Source organism: Plectropomus leopardus, chromosome 12, assembly GCF_008729295.1.
Source record: "Plectropomus leopardus isolate mb chromosome 12, YSFRI_Pleo_2.0, whole genome shotgun sequence".
NCBI classification, from domain to species: Eukaryota; Metazoa; Chordata; class Actinopteri; order Perciformes; family Serranidae; genus Plectropomus; species Plectropomus leopardus.
The window spans coordinates 193,866-208,413 of NC_056474.1; the positions used below are offsets into that span (position 1 = coordinate 193,866).

At 47.3% G+C, this 14,548-nt stretch overlaps 3 protein-coding genes across 4 annotated transcripts; 2 read left to right on the forward strand and 1 right to left on the reverse strand.

Moving 5' to 3' along the window:
• Positions 1–339: 339 nt before the first annotated feature.
• cdyl (chromodomain protein, Y-like) lies at positions 340–6,633 on the forward strand. Its single transcript, XM_042498433.1, has 7 exons — positions 340–601; positions 1,409–2,129; positions 2,678–2,931; positions 4,298–4,470; positions 4,547–4,757; positions 4,969–5,112; positions 5,200–6,633. The coding sequence occupies exons 1-7, from the start codon at positions 578–580 to the stop codon at positions 5,356–5,358; spliced, it is 1,686 nt and encodes a 561-aa protein (XP_042354367.1). The 5' UTR covers positions 340–577; the 3' UTR covers positions 5,359–6,633.
• Positions 6,634–6,687: 54 nt separating this feature from the next.
• rpp40 (ribonuclease P/MRP 40 subunit) lies at positions 6,688–11,803 on the reverse strand. The gene is made up of 8 exons (XM_042498402.1): positions 11,674–11,803; positions 10,888–11,032; positions 10,222–10,290; positions 10,046–10,141; positions 9,784–9,903; positions 9,053–9,233; positions 8,717–8,851; positions 6,688–8,615 (listed from the first exon to the last, which is right to left on the reverse strand). Exons 1-8 carry the CDS (start codon positions 11,788–11,790, stop codon positions 8,426–8,428), a joined length of 1,053 nt encoding a protein of 350 aa, XP_042354336.1. The 5' UTR covers positions 11,791–11,803; the 3' UTR covers positions 6,688–8,425.
• Positions 11,804–11,917: 114 nt separating this feature from the next.
• Positions 11,918–14,229, forward strand: LOC121951911 (bone sialoprotein 2-like). Of its 2 annotated transcripts, none has more exons than XM_042498403.1 (3): positions 11,918–11,998; positions 12,069–12,267; positions 13,276–14,229. In XM_042498403.1, exons 2-3 carry the CDS (start codon positions 12,218–12,220, stop codon positions 13,568–13,570), a joined length of 345 nt encoding a protein of 114 aa, XP_042354337.1. In that variant the 5' UTR covers positions 11,918–11,998; positions 12,069–12,217; the 3' UTR covers positions 13,571–14,229. The 2 variants fall into 2 exon arrangements, 1 of the variants encoding a protein (XP_042354337.1); XR_006106408.1 differs by lacking the exon at positions 11,918–11,998 and having other exon boundaries at positions 12,005–12,267; positions 13,276–13,783; positions 13,937–13,949.
• Positions 14,230–14,548: the final 319 nt, after the last annotated feature.

Sequence of the window (14,548 nt, forward strand, 5' to 3'; positions counted from 1 at the left end):
AGTTGGAAAGAAATATAAAATCTGTGAAAAGTTTAAAAAGAAAAAAAGGGCTGCAGTTTTTAGAGGCCTTTTTCTAAAAAAATTAACAGTAAAATAACCCCCCGCCCCCGCCCAAACCCAGAATAAATAAAAACATCAGTCCTTACCCAGCGCTTAATTTAACATTATTTTATTGTGTCCCCCTGTATGCGCCACCACCTCCCGTCTCATAAATAACAGTCCCTAACTGATACACGGACGTTCACGTACAGTGTTGTGGAACCAGTGTTCTGGGCTCTGGTGTGTTTGAGGTCTGCTTCTGCTTCATGAAGTTCACGGTGGGCCGGGGGGCTTTTATCGTGAAAGGGAGTCGGTAGGACCGGATGTTTCCGTGAAGCTGCTGTGCTAACAGCTAACAGCTAGCAGCTAACGGTAAACTCGGCCAAAGTACCGAGCCGCCGCCACACACACCGGCGGAGCGACTGAGCTCTCCGGGTTCCTCTCCGGGTTCCTCTCCGGGTTCCTCTCCGGGTTCCTCACATGGTGCTGACCCAGTAAAGAAGCTTCTGGAAGCTCGTGCACGCGCACAAACATCTCCATGGCTACGGAAGAGTTCTACGAGGTGACGCGAGCTAATGCTAACTGTATCAAACAGCTAAGTTGAACTGGTTAACTGGGAAACTGGTTAGTTATCAGCTGGTTAACTGGTTAAAGTGAGTTAGCAAAACTGAAGCCTGAGTTAGCTTCAGTCAGTACAGTTAGCTTCAGTCAGCTAGCTTCAGTCAGTAGCTCCTGTATAGTTAGCTTCAGTCAGTACAGTTAGCTTCAGTCAGCTAGCTTCAGTCAGTAGCTCCTGTACAGTTAGCTTCAGTCAGTAGCTCCTGTACAGTTAGCTTCAGTCAGTAGCTCCTGTACAGTTAGCTTCAGTCAGTAGCTCCTGTACATTTAGCTTCAGTCAGTAGCTCCTGTACAGTTAGCTTCAGTCAGTAGGTCCTGTATAGTTAGCTTCAGTCTGCACAGTTAGATTCAGTCAGTAGAGTTAGCTTCAGTCTGTACACTTAGCTCCAGTCAGCTAGCTTCAGTCAGTAGTTCCTGTATAGTTAGCTTCAGTCTGTACAGTTAGCTTCAGTCAGTAGAGTTATCTTCAGACAATAGCTCCTGTAGAGTTAGCTTCAGTTAGCACAGTTAGCTTCAGTCAGTACAGTTAGCTTCAGTCAGTTAGCTTCAGTCTGCAGTTAGCTTCAGTCTGTACAGTTAGCTTCAGTCAGCTAGCTTCAGTCAGTAGCTCCAGTAGAGTTGGTTTCACTCAGTACAGTTAGCTTCAGTCAGTACAGTTAGCTTCAGTCAATAGAGTTAGCTTTAGTCTGATAGCAGGTCACCTGACCTCAGGTGAAGTGACCTTCAGGTTTTATGTGACTTCCTGCGGCAGGTGGAGCGGATCGTGGATCGACGGAGGAACAGGAAGGGGAAGGTAGAGTACCTGGTCAGGTGGAGAGGTTATGGAGCGGACAGCGACACCTGGGAGCCTGAGACTCACCTGTCCACCTGCATGATCTACGTTCACGACTTTAACCGTCAGTACACCGAGCGGCAGAGGAACAGCACGCTGCTGCGCTCCACCCGTGCCTTGCCTGGTCTCCTCTGCAGCCCCGCCCACAGACCGCCCCTCAGGCCACCGCCTGCCTCCACAGCTCGCAGTGACGGCAGCAGTGACATCACTGGAGTCGTCCTCGGCCCGGCTCACCCGCCTCTCGTGGGACCGACCCGCCCGGCCACCATCAGCTCCCAGCAGCCCTCGCTGGCCGGCAGGTTCGGCGGCGGCGTGATGTCGGCGCCTCCGGCCGGCTCGGCCCGCCGCAGCGTGGACCTGTCCAAGACCGGCATCAAGATCCTGGTCCCTAAGAGCCCCATGAACAGCCGGCTGGACTCGGAAGACTCGCCGAGCGAGGCGGCCCACAGCTTGGAGGCTGGCGCTCAGGAGGCACACCTGGTGCCGCCGGAGGTCGCCCTGCTGGAAAAACCCCCAGGCGTCCAGCTGGGGCCTGGAGAGGAGAGGGCCCGCATGGGGACAAGGCCCCGCATCCAGAACCCCCTGCCCCCGCCCCGGGTTCCCCTCACACCCGCTGCCATGCGCTCACTCAGCGGCACAGGTGAGGTCAAAGGTCATCAGCATGTGATCTCTGCACCACGCAGAACCAACCTGCTGACACTCCTCAGGAGATTTTTAACCCACTGTTCTTTAACATTCGGTTCTTCAACCTTTGGCTCTTCAACATTCGGTTCTTGAACATTAGGTTCTCTAACCTTAGGTTCTTCAACATTTGGTTCCTTTAAATTAGGTTCTCTAACATTCGGTTCTTTTCTTTCGTTCTTTAACCCTCGGTTCTTCAACGTTCAGTTCTTTAACCTTTGGATCTTCAACATTTGATTCCTTTACATTCGGGTTTTTAACATTAGGTTCTCTAACCTTCGGTTTTTAAACATTTGGTTCTTTAACCTTCAGTTCTTTAACCATTGATTCCTTAACATTCGGCTCTCTAACCTTTGGTTCTTTAACCTTTGCTTCTTCAAAATTTGTTTCGTTAAACTTCTGTTCTTCAGACTTTGATTCTTTAACCTTTGGTTCTTTAATGAAACACAATCAGAGATGGATGTTGGTTCTGAGACGTTCTGATTGGATGATCTGCGTCTCCTGCAGGTAGCTCCGCCCTGATGGAGGCCGTCTCAGCCAATGGGATGTCAGGTGTTCAGAGTGTCGTTACCGGGACGACCAGTGTGACGGGGAAGCGCCGTCTGGAGGAACGTTCTGCTTTTGACAAACGTCTGAGGTTCAGTGTGCGACAGACTGAGAGTGCGTATCGTTACCGCGACATTGTGGTCAAGAAACAAGACGGCTTCACCCACATCCTGTTGTCCACCAAGAGCTCCGAGAACAACACGCTCAACCCTGAGGTAAGGCCAAGCCCCCCCAAATATACCTAAACCAGAGATAAGGCCACGCCCTCAAATTCAAGATTCAAGATTCAAGATTCAAAGTGTTTATTGTCATATTGCCCAGTATGGAAACATGTTTCCCTGTACAATGAAATTCTTACTTTGCTGTCCACAGAATGCCTAACGTTTAGCAAATATAAAGAAATATGAAATAGAAATTAAAAAATTTACAATTGAAGAAATTTAGAAATTTACAATAGAAGTAGAAAGAACAGTGCAAATAACACAGTACAGTGCAAATTCGAACAGTGCAATTGTGCATGTGCAAACGGAGTAGTAAACTGTCAGGTACAGTTATGAGGTCGTGTTGTGAGGTAGTTGCTGTGTGGACTCCTGTCAGCAGTTTAGGAGTCTGATTGCAGCGGGAAAGAAAGAGTTCTTTAGTCTAGTGGTCCTGCATTTCACACTTCTGTACCTCCGGCCTGAGGGTAGAACTGTGAACAGACCGTGCTGGGGGTGGGTGGGGTCCTTCAGGATGGAGGCAGGCTCTGCTGTGGACTCTGCGGTGGTAGATGCTCTGCAGAGAAGGCAGTGGAGTCCTGATGATCTTCTCAGCAGTCTTCACCACTCTCTGCAGGCGTTTGCGGTCCACAGCAGTAGCGCTGCCGTACCACACGGTGATGCAGCCGGTCAAGATGCTCTCAACGATGCAGCTGTAGAAGTTGCTGAGGATCTTTGGCGACATGCCAAATTTCCTCAGCCTCCTCAGGAAGTACAGCCGCTGTTGCGCCTTCTTAACCAGCTGCGTGGAGTTTAGTGTCCAGGTGAGGTCCTCGCTGATGTGGACGCCCAGGTATTTAAAGCTGCTCACCCTCTCCACTTCAAGCTCCCGGATGAAGAGTGGCTGCTGAGGTCTCCTCTCCTTCCTCATGTCCACTATCATCTCCTTGGTCTTGTCTGTGTTGAGGGTGAGGTTGTTGTCCTCACACCATGACACCAGACTGGCCACCTCCCTCCTGTAGGCCGCAACCCAGAGATCAGACCACGTCCCTTATGTACAGGTCCGCCCTGAGGTCAGGCCACGCCCCCCAAATACACCAACAATACTCCATGAAAGTTGTGGAAGTCCTGGAATTTTGTTTCACAAACCTGTGTAATAACACTGATGTGTTGAAAGACTGTTGGAAATGTGGAAATGAATTATTAGTTTCTATGAGGGTACGAGCACAGAGGGATGGTGCCTGCTGTAAAGCCCTCTGAGGAAAACTGTGATCTGTGATAAAGAGCTTTACAAATAAAACTACACTGATATGCAGTAGAGATCATTGAGGTTTTTGTTAATAAAGGCCTGTTGTCATGGTTACTGTCTCCTCCCCCTGGTCAGGTGATGAAGGAAATCCAGAGTGCCATGGCGACCGCAGCGTCAGACGACAGTAAGCTGGTGTTGCTGGGTGCTGTCGGCAGCGTCTTCTGCTGCGGCCTTGACTTTCTGTACTTCATCAGACGGCTGACGGACGACAGGAAGAAGGAGAGCATCAAGATGGCCGAAACCATCCGGTAAACAAAGAGAGGTTGCTATGGGAACCCTGTGTGATGTCATCAGTGTGCGCTGACTGCTGCCTCTCTCCCTCAGGACCTTTGTCAACACCTTCATCCAGTTCAGGAAGCCCATTGTGGCGGCGGTCAACGGGCCAGCGCTCGGCCTCGGCGCCGCCATCCTGCCGCTCTGCGATGTGGTTTGGGCCAATGAGAAGGCCTGGTTCCAGACACCGTATGCCGCCTACGGCCAGACGCCCGATGCCTGCGCCAGCTTCACCTTCCCCCGCATCATGGGCCCCGCCTCGGTCAGTCCTGAGCCAGGCTAAATTAAACTGATCCAAGCTTCATTTTTTTTTTATGAACCAAATATTTATTAGTCTTCACATATATTTGTACACACGTTTCAATTCACATCAGATCCTCCCTTGCCACATATATATGAAGAAACCAAGCAATTCCAGAGATATGCTATAAACAGAACAATGGAACCTTTCAACTCATTCTGTTCCGTTCCAGGCTAACGAGCTGCTGCTGAGCGGCAGGAAGTTGACGGCTCAGGAGGCGTGTTCCAAAGGTTTGGTCTCTCAGGTTCTCTGGCCGGGAACTTTCACACAGGAAGTGATGCTGCGAGTCAAAGAGCTGGTGACCGTCGACTCTCTGGTCAGTCACACACAAACACACACACACACACACACACACACACACACAGTGACCTCTGACCTCCTGGTTCCACTTCCGGTCCTGCAGGTTCTGCGGGAGTCCAAAGCTCTGATGAGGAACACGAGCCGCGGTGCCTTGGAGCAAACCAACGAGCGCGAGTGTGAAGCCCTGAAGAGAGTGTGGGGTTCCTCACAGGGAACCGACTCCATCCTGCAGTACCTGCAGCGTGGAACCGACCTCTGCTAGAACCACAAGAACAGAGAACCACAAGAACATAGAATCTCAGGAACATAGAACCACAAGAACATAGAACCAGAGAAACAGAGAACCACGTTTCCTCCTTTTTGTTGAAACAAAGTTCTGTTCTCAGCAGAACATTTCTTTGGGACATTTCTAGAGATCCTCCTGTTCTCCTCCACAGTCTGGGGTTCCACAGGGTTCCACTGTGGTCCTCAGCTGTTTGTGGTGATGACATTAGTAAATTTGGGATGATGATGTCATACTGATGAAGGACTCAGGTTCTGATGTTCCTGTCAGACCAAACTGAGGGCTGAGAGCTCATAGCTCATAGGAGAAACTGAACAGACGCGTTCAGGGTTTAAAAAGCTCCTCAGACTGGACGCCGTTCACACAGGAAGTACTCAGTGACCATGGTAACGGCACATTCTTTAAGTTAAACTAGGCTAACAGGCCCTCTTTGTTTAAAGTCTTAATGCTAAGCTAGGCTAACAGTTTCCCTTTGTTTCTAGTCTTTATGCTAAGCTAGGCTAACAGTTTCCCTTTGTTTCTAGTCTTTATTCTAAGCTAGGCTAACAGTTTCCCTTTGTTTCTAGTCTTTATTCTAAACTAGGCTAACAGTTTCCCTTTGTTTCTAGTCTTTATTCTAAGCTAGGCTAACAGTTTCCCTAGGTTTCCATTCCATATGCTAAGCTAGGCTAACAGTTTCCCTATGTTTCCAGTCTTTATGCTAAGCTAGGCTAACAGTTTCCCTATGTTTCCAGTCTTTATGCTAAGCTAGGCTAACAGTTTGATGGAGATTTTAAACGACTGCTCTTTTAAATGGAGGTGACCTCTGACCTCCCAGAATCCCCTCTGATGAATTCCCACATGGAGGATAAACCGGAAGTGGAGGCCAAGCTGACACAGGAAATGAACTTTGACCTTAATCCCAATTCTCTGAAACGTCCTCAGAGCGTCTCACCGATTTTATACAAGAACCTGTTATTATTATTATTATTATTATTATTATTATTACTATTATTACTGTATTATCTGTTGTTATTATTATTGTTGTTGTTATTGTTATTATTATCAGAGCAGAGCGGCTCGATTTCGAGTGAGCAACAGAAGAAGAAATCACCCAAAAATTAGTAAGAATTTCAAATATACATATTTGTTTACTATAAATATTGTTTATTTTGAGATATTTCAGTAACTAACGTTTTCTTCCTAAAGGATTTTGTTTGTTTTTAAATCAGCGATTTTTGTATTAGTGTTTTTTCTCTAAAACTTTATGATCTTTTTTTTACTTCCATTTAGTTTTTTTATTTTCAGTCCTCAAAATGTTTTTGCAGTTTTATGTTTTGAAATTTTGGATGATTTTTAAAGAAAATGTGCCTTTAAAACCAGCCGGCCAACAAAAGTCAAAATCACCTCAAATTTAATCAGCCAGAAATAAGCTGCTCGATGTCTTTTTCCTGCGTTTCCCAAAGAAATCAAACCAAGAAAAGTGACGTTACTCCAGGTCTCTAAGGGTTAATGTTCTACAATTATAATAATAACAGTAACAATGAAAATAACACTTACAATGATAATAACAAACATAATAATAATAATAACAAGAATGTTAACAGTACTAATAATCACGTCACTCATGATAATTTCCGGCTCGTCTGCGGACCAATCAGCAGCCGGTTTGAAATTAACTGTGTTTGACAGTGATGAATTCTGGGTAAATATTGGCATGGAGATGTGGGCGTGGCCTGTGACAGGTCATGTGATCAGCTGACGTCTCTCCTGTTTCAGTTACTTTGTTATTTTATGTAAAAACTTCAAATCATCTGAGATTAAAACCATATTTTCGTTTCTGCTGTTAATCACTTCCTGTTCTTCATTTCCGAGCAGCCGACCACTTCCTGCAGGGAGGAGCGACATCATCGCTCTGTCAGAGGCAGCGATGATGTCACACTGAAACCGAAGTAACAGGACGGCGGCGCTCTCGTTCTCGATGGTGGAACACGATACGGCGACAAGACATCAAGACGGCGCAGCGTCACGATGTCACGGTGCGGCGTTGGTCAGAAGCTGAACTAGCCCGCTGCTGCGTGTGGCGTTCACACGTCAGATGTGGGCGGGCTCATGGAGCTGACGGCAGCGCCGCGGCGCTCAGCCTGAACCTCAGGAACAAAAATCTCTTCAAGAATGACGGCAAATAAGACATGACACGCTCACTTCCTCAGAGTGGACGTCAGCGCGGTAAAGATTAGGGACCACAGCTCTAATTTTGTCGATACCATCAAGACTCCGTAATGATCCGAGTCATCGATTCATCTCTCAAAACTTCTCTGTTGTTCGGTGGAAAGACGAGACGACGTGTTTTTAACAGCTGATTTTGCTTTTATTGCTCAAGCGACTTTAAACAGAACTAAAAACTTCAGACTGATGAAACTTTAACGATAACTCAAATATTTCAGCATCACGAAATGAAAAACCTTTTTCATCTTTTGTCCATTTTCAGCTCAGCGGCTGAATTATTCAGGTTTCCCTCCAAAAACTCAATGTTGGTTTTCTTTGATGTTTCATTTGAATCATCAGGATGAAGTTTTATTAACCCTCGACTGACCATCATCTCACTGAGCCTTCGACACACAGGGACAGGGACAAAGACAGGGGCAGGGATAGAGAGACAGGGACACAGAGTTACAGGCAAACAGAGACAGGGACACACACAGACAGACAGAGAGACAGGGACAGCGACACAGAGACAGGGATACAGACAGAGAGACAGACAGGGACAGAGACACAAAGATCTGAAGGTAAATCTGAAAAAACGACTCAAAAAGGTTTCAGTCTGTCCAGAAAGACTCAGCTGAGGGACAAAAAAACTGTCCTCATAGCTCAACTTTCATCATCAGAAACACATTTTCATTAGAGACACCTATACCTATACAGAGGACAGCCGAGGACACACAGGACAGCTGAGGTTGCAGAGGACAGGTGTCCTTTGTGTCTGTCCCCAGGTATAGCTGGTAGGTGAGGTCGCAGAGGACAGGTGTCCCTTGCATTTGTCCCCAGGTATAGCTGGTAGGTAAGGTCACAGAGGACAGGTGTCCTTGGCGTCTGTCCCCAGGTACAGCTGGTAGGTGAGGTCGTGGGACATCAGCAGACTGTAGAAGCTGTGTCCTCCACCGTGTTCGGCGCTGCCCCAGGACACGGGACTGTCCACGAACCCGTGAACCGTCAGAGCCGCCCATGAGTCCAACTGAGACTGCTCTAGGTAACACCTGTAAGACAGGAGGGGACAGGCGGGGACAGGAATGGACAGCATGGAGTTAGAGGTAGAGACAGGAAACACGTCAGTGTCATGTGACTGGTGTCAGCTGACCTGAGCTGTTGGATGAGATGGTGGACGTCCTGAGGACACAGCAGTCCACAGACGGAGATGCTCAGAGCTTGACTGACTGTTGTCTTTGGCTCGGGACAGACCAGAGAGGACAGGAAGCTGCTGGACAAGTTCTCACTGAAACCACAGAAGAAGAGAAGAGACACTTTTACTGATCCAGAGGGGACAGAAGACAGTTGTCTCAACAGGACCAGGAAGAAGAGGACAGAGAGGACAGGGAGTCAGGAGACACAAGACAGAGAGTCAGGAAACAGAGGACAGGGGACAGAGACAGGAGGACGTGTCTCCTGTCCACAGAGCGGGTGTCCGTCCCCTCACCAGCTGACATCGGCGTCCACGGCTCCGAGCCACTCGAGGAGGCGGTGCGGGTCACATGATGCGGGGTCACATGACCCGGGGGCGTGGCAGGACAGGTTAGTGAGGACGCGGCTGCTGACCTCAGGTCTGTGCTCCGACCAATCGTAACGAGACAGGAGGGCCTGCAGGGAGGCTCCGCCCCCTACAGGACACACAGCAGAGGGTTATGGGTAATCCACTGCAGCACGCTGTGACATCACAGATGACATCACTGATGACATCATTGATGGCGCTGTGTCGCGCTTCAAAGGCATGTTTTCTTTCAGATATCGGACTTTTTTATTTGGGAAGGTTTTTGATTTCTTTAATTTTTTTGTTTTGTTTTTCTTTTTTAAAAAATGGGCCATTTATTTTTTTCTATTAAAATCGATATTTAAAGAAAAAAATGGTAATTTTTTCTCTTGAAAATTTTTTCTTCAAAAATTCCTGATTTTTTTTGTTTTTTAAAAATGTTTGATGTTTCGTTAATCGAGCCAATCAGCAGCAGGAAAAAAAAACGTTTTATTTTTTAGAGGTCTGTGAAAGACAGTTCCTCAACTTTTCCAAAACCTTCAAGTTATGTTCAATTTTCCAAAGTTTTAACAGACTGCAAATTCCAGGACTTTTCCAGGTTTTCCATGAGCCCAGATTAAAGGTGTGGTGGCTGTACTTTGGCTCTGTGGTGCATCGTGGGTAACACAGGTGGGTCTCACCTGGCTGCAGTGTAAGCACGAAGTCCGTTTCCAGGTGAAGTCGTGACAGGCCTGTGATGAGTCTCTGGTGGCCCCGCCCTCCCTGAGCCCAGCGGCGGGCGGTCAGATCCACGGACACCACTGATGGACATACGAGAGACGGACAGATGGACAGACGGAGAGACTGTGAGTGTGAACGCTGAGCTCTGTGTTTAATCTTTACATGTAAATACTGGCAATGATGTGATGTCACTGTGATGATGTCACTGTGATGATGTCAGACCGTATCTGATGGCGGCTCTGTGGTTGAATCTGGACGGTTTTCCTTCGACTCCCAACAACTCGAATGAGTCTTTGTCCAGAGACAGAGTCAGATGACCTGCAGACACACAGCCAATCAGATGCCTGCACTGATGTCATGTGACCCCTGATGACATCCATGACATCACAAAGGGTTACCGTTTGGTGTCAGAGCGATGCAGGTGTCTTCATCCACCCTCGTCCTGTAGGACAGACCGGACACGCCTCCTACACGCACGCACGCACACAAGTTAAAATTCAGGGTTATTCATAAAACATTTGGGGCTGAAGCCTCAGACGCCCGGTGTGTGGACAGGTGTGTGTGAGGTGAACAGGTGTGTGTACAAGTGTGTGTGAGGGGGACAGGTTTGTGTGAGGGGGACAGGTGTGTGTACAAGTGTGTGTGAGGGGGACAGGTTTGCGTGAGGGGACAGGTGTGTGTGGACAGGTGTGTGTGTGAGGTGGACAGGTGTGTGTACAAATGTGTGTGAGGGGGACAGGTTTGTGTCAGTGAGACAGGTTTGTGTCAGGGGGACAGGTGTGTGTGGACAGGTGTGTGTACAAGTGTGTGTGAGGGGGACAGGTTTGTGTAAGGGGGACAGGTTTGTGTCAGGAGGACAGGTGTGTGTGTGAGGTGGACAGGTGTGTGTACAAGTGTGTGTGAGGGGGACAGGTGTGTGTACAGGTGTGTGTGTGTGTGAGGGGGACAGGTTTGTATCAGGAGGACAGGTGTGTGTGTACAGGTGTGTGTACAGGTGTGTGTGTGGGGGGGACAGGTGTGTGTACAGGTGTGTGTACAGGTGGACGGGTGTGTCTGGGTGTTACCTGGGTACACAGCAGTCTCCAGGAAGTGTTTGTCCAGCAGTTCGAAGACGGGCAGCTTTCTGATCAGGTAGAAACTGTTGAAACTGTTTAATGCCACGTCCAGTTGCGAGGGGGCGGAGCTACACTCAGGCAGCAGCACGGACACCTGCATAGGTAAGACGACACACCTGAAACACACCTGGAATACACCTGAAACAGACCTGAATCCCCCGACATACCCAAGCGCCCTCCTCAGGTGAGTAATCGTTCACAAATCTGCTGTCATCACACTGAACTCAAGTTCTTTTCGACTGATCGGACACTTGTTTAGTTCAGGCCCTCAGGAAGTGCGCCCTGCGTTCACGCAAACCTACATAGTGGCCGAAAGTGGAATTACAGCGTTTGAGTGGGTCAGGTGATGACTTCGGCTAACGTGAGGAAAGAGGTTCTGAAAATCAGTCAGTTCTGTCGGACGCGTTCCGTTGTTGTTAATCTCTACTACGCATGCTCTACGGGCCGGTAGATCCGGGTATTTTACGCTTTTCTAAACCCTGAAAAAGATCTTCTCCTGCGGAGCAGCTCTCATAAGAATGGAGGAGGCCCCGCCCCCCTGGCTGCATCCAGACTTCCTGTAATACATCTATGGTTTAGTTTCAATCCTATCAATATGCGCTATGGGAACCGGAAGCTATTTGATTTGAGGACTCTTACTGTGAAAGTCTGTGCCCCACACGTGCCGTTTCCTTTGGTTTGCCCCTGTTGGCTGTTAGCACATTCCACGCTATGCTAACATGCTAACGGTGTTACCTTGTAGTTGAAGTGCTGTCGCTGCACGTGAGCGCTTAGTCGGTCCGTCTCGTGCAGGAAACTGGACCGATCACAGACCAGCAGAGTCCGGGGGGTCCGCGCGAGACCTCCGGACATCTTCAACACAACTTTTATTACAACAGCCGAGCGGGAACAGGGAGCTAACAGCGGCTAACAGCGGCTAACACGAACTACCACACATTTCCTGTCAAGCTGTTTCAACTTAAAAGCTCCGGCTGCAGCAGCTATGTGAAAGAAAATCACCGAACAGCGGAAATGGATATTTTCCTTAAAATTCGACTTCAGATTTCTCCAAATTGTTGCTGTGAGTGTTTTTTTCTTCTTCTTCTCTCTAAGCTGCGCTTCCTTAAAAACAGCCTCCTCTCTCGCCGTAGTCACGTGATCAGACCCGGTAGTGAAGACCACACGTGAGCAGTGAGAGGGTCTGCGGAGCTCGGTCCGGACCAGAGAGGACCAGTTTGGATCGGCACGGATCGGTTTGGTTTGGTTTGGTTCTGATTAAGGTGACCGTCTGTGTGACGTCATGTCGGCGGTCTGTGAACCTGGACAGTTTGATGACGCAGAGGAGGACAGGTGAGAGACACCGAGAGACACTGTCCGTCTGGTCTCCGTCACTGTTGTTACGGTGCTGCTGATGGATATTATTATATTTGTTGTTGTTATTCTAAAATTGATATTTTTCTTCCATAACAACAAAATAAACTAGGAGAGAAGCCAGAGGTCTGTTCCCTCTCTGGTGGAATATTTCCATTCTGTTACAGTGTGATGATGGCTATTATTATTATTATTATTATTATTATTATTATTATTTCTCTCAGAAAAACAAAACACACAAATACAGGAGAGAAGTAGCACAGAAGAAGCTTTCAGTTTTTTTTACATAACTGCTCTGTCTAGTTTTTCAGCCTCCCACAGTGTGGTGATGATGATGTCGTCTCCTGTGTCCTCACTTGTGCTGTTCACGTGATGTTCGTCATCATCGTATCAGTACACGGATACCAAATATCGGATTTTTATTCTATAAATTATGATTATTACAAATCCAAGTTAACCTTTTTGTCGCCGACCAGAAATATTAAATCAGAATCCTTCTCATGAGAAACTGTCTGCCGCAGAAAAATGGACTGGAAACTTAATGGTCAGACAGATGTGAACGTTTCTCTCCTGTGTGAGTCAGGAGAAATCGTGATGAGGTCAGACAGACGTGAACGTTTCTCTCCTGTGTGAGTCAGGAGAAATCGTGATGAGGTCAGACAGACGTGAACGTTTCTCTCCTGTGTGAGTCAGGAGAAATCGTGATGAGGTCAGACAGACGTGAACGTTTCTCTCCTGTGTGAGTCAGGACGTTTCTGTTTGTTGAGTCGAATGTTACACCACCTCAGAGTTCTCCGCCTCTCTCTGCGTTCAGCTCGTAGATGTTGAGCAGCAAAGGTTTTTTTTCCCAAACTGCAAAACTGATCGGAGTCGTGTTGTTTTAAATAAAAAGTCCAGAAAATGCAGCTAACTGAAAACACCTCACAGGATTTTAATGATCAGAATCAGAAATATGAAACCCTGATGAGTTCTGTATTCTCTCGGCAGCATCCAACCAGAGCTGTTGGCTGTGACGAGCCGCATCAGTGATGTCACTCTGCAGCCTCCATCAGACGCACCGGAGGAGGAACAGGAGGAAGATGAGGAGGAGGAGGAGGCAGATGAGGAGGAGGAGTGGGCATGGCGTTCAGCAGGAGGAGATCTGACCAAACGATACAACAGGACGTCTCTAAACTGTCAGGTCAGAACCCCTCTGATCAATAACAGCGATCGGTGCAATCAATCAGTCAGTCAGTCAATCAGTCAGTCAGTCACACAGACAGTAAACAGGGAGGAGACCTGAGAGGATTTATGAAATCTTGTCTCGAATGACCAGCACAGACCTGATCAGAGTGATTGATGACTGATAGTTTAGTTTAGTTTAGTTGAGAGGTTATAAATAAAACATGTCTGATGGAGATCGTCCACTGACGAAGAACTACGATCATTGATAATCAGAAAAAGATGGAAACAACAACAGGTTAGTTAACGGGTTAATTAACAGGTTAATTAACAGGTAAGACAGGTTAGTTATCAGATTAATTAGCAGGTTCAACAGGTTAATTGGCAGTTTAGTTAGTGGGTTAAACAGGTTAATTCATAGGGCAAACAGGTAAAATAGCTGGTTAATTAACAGGTTAATTCATAGGTTAATTAGCAGGTTAAACAGGTTAATTAACAGGCTTTATGTTCAGTTATTTTTGTGTTATGTGTTTAAATTGCTTCAATATTGTTATTTAATGTCTTATTCTATTTAAATTCCCAGTTTTTATTCTTCCTTTATGGAAATTGTTTCGCACCAAAACACCAAGTGGACTTACTGTAAATGTAAACGTCCTCGGCAAAAACACCCAGACTCTAGCTGTGTTCGAAACCGTCCCCCCAACGTAGTGTCCGAAATCTCATTTGTTATTCCCTATATAGTTCACTATTTGATACACACGACAGAGTGAACGAGTGAACGAGGGGACGAGGGGACGAGTGAGCGAGGGGACGAGGGGACGAGGGGACGGTTTCAAACACAGATTCTGATTCAGATCAATAACTGATCAGCAGAAAAACAAAACGGATAAAAATGTTCAAATGACAAAGTTTGTGTAAACAAAGTCAGATGCTTTTCAGACAAATCTGTGAAGTGCTGCGAATCTTTGCAGCTGAGAGTCTCTGCAGTTTAGAGTCTTTGCAGTTTAGAATCTCTGCAGCTTAGAGTCTCTGCAGCTTAGAGTCTCTGCAGCTTAGAGTCTCTGCAGCTTAGAGTCTCTGCAGCTTAGAGTCTCTGCAG

Excerpts from the sequence above, each read along its gene's own strand:
- cdyl (XM_042498433.1), top strand. The coding sequence starts at position 578 with ATGGCTACGGAAGAGTTCTACGAG. Across the intron at positions 2,130-2,677 it reads GCGCTCACTCAGCGGCACAG|GTAGCTCCGCCCTGATGGAG; the intron begins GTGAGGTCAAAG and ends CGTCTCCTGCAG. Across the intron at positions 4,471-4,546 it reads AAGATGGCCGAAACCATCCG|GACCTTTGTCAACACCTTCA; the intron begins GTAAACAAAGAG and ends TCTCTCCCTCAG.
- rpp40 (XM_042498402.1), bottom strand. The coding sequence starts at position 11,790 with ATGTCCGGAGGTCTCGCGCGGACCCCCCGGACTCTGCTGGTCTGTGAT. Across the intron at positions 9,234-9,783 it reads CGTGCTTACACTGCAGCCAG|GGGGCGGAGCCTCCCTGCAG; the intron begins GTGAGACCCACC and ends TGTGTCCTGTAG. Across the intron at positions 8,616-8,716 it reads CATCTCATCCAACAGCTCAG|GTGTTACCTAGAGCAGTCTC; the intron begins GTCAGCTGACAC and ends CCTGTCTTACAG.
- LOC121951911 (XM_042498403.1), top strand. The coding sequence starts at position 12,218 with ATGTCGGCGGTCTGTGAACCTGGACAGTTTGATGACGCAGAGGAGGAC. Across the intron at positions 12,268-13,275 it reads GATGACGCAGAGGAGGACAG|CATCCAACCAGAGCTGTTGG; the intron begins GTGAGAGACACC and ends TTCTCTCGGCAG.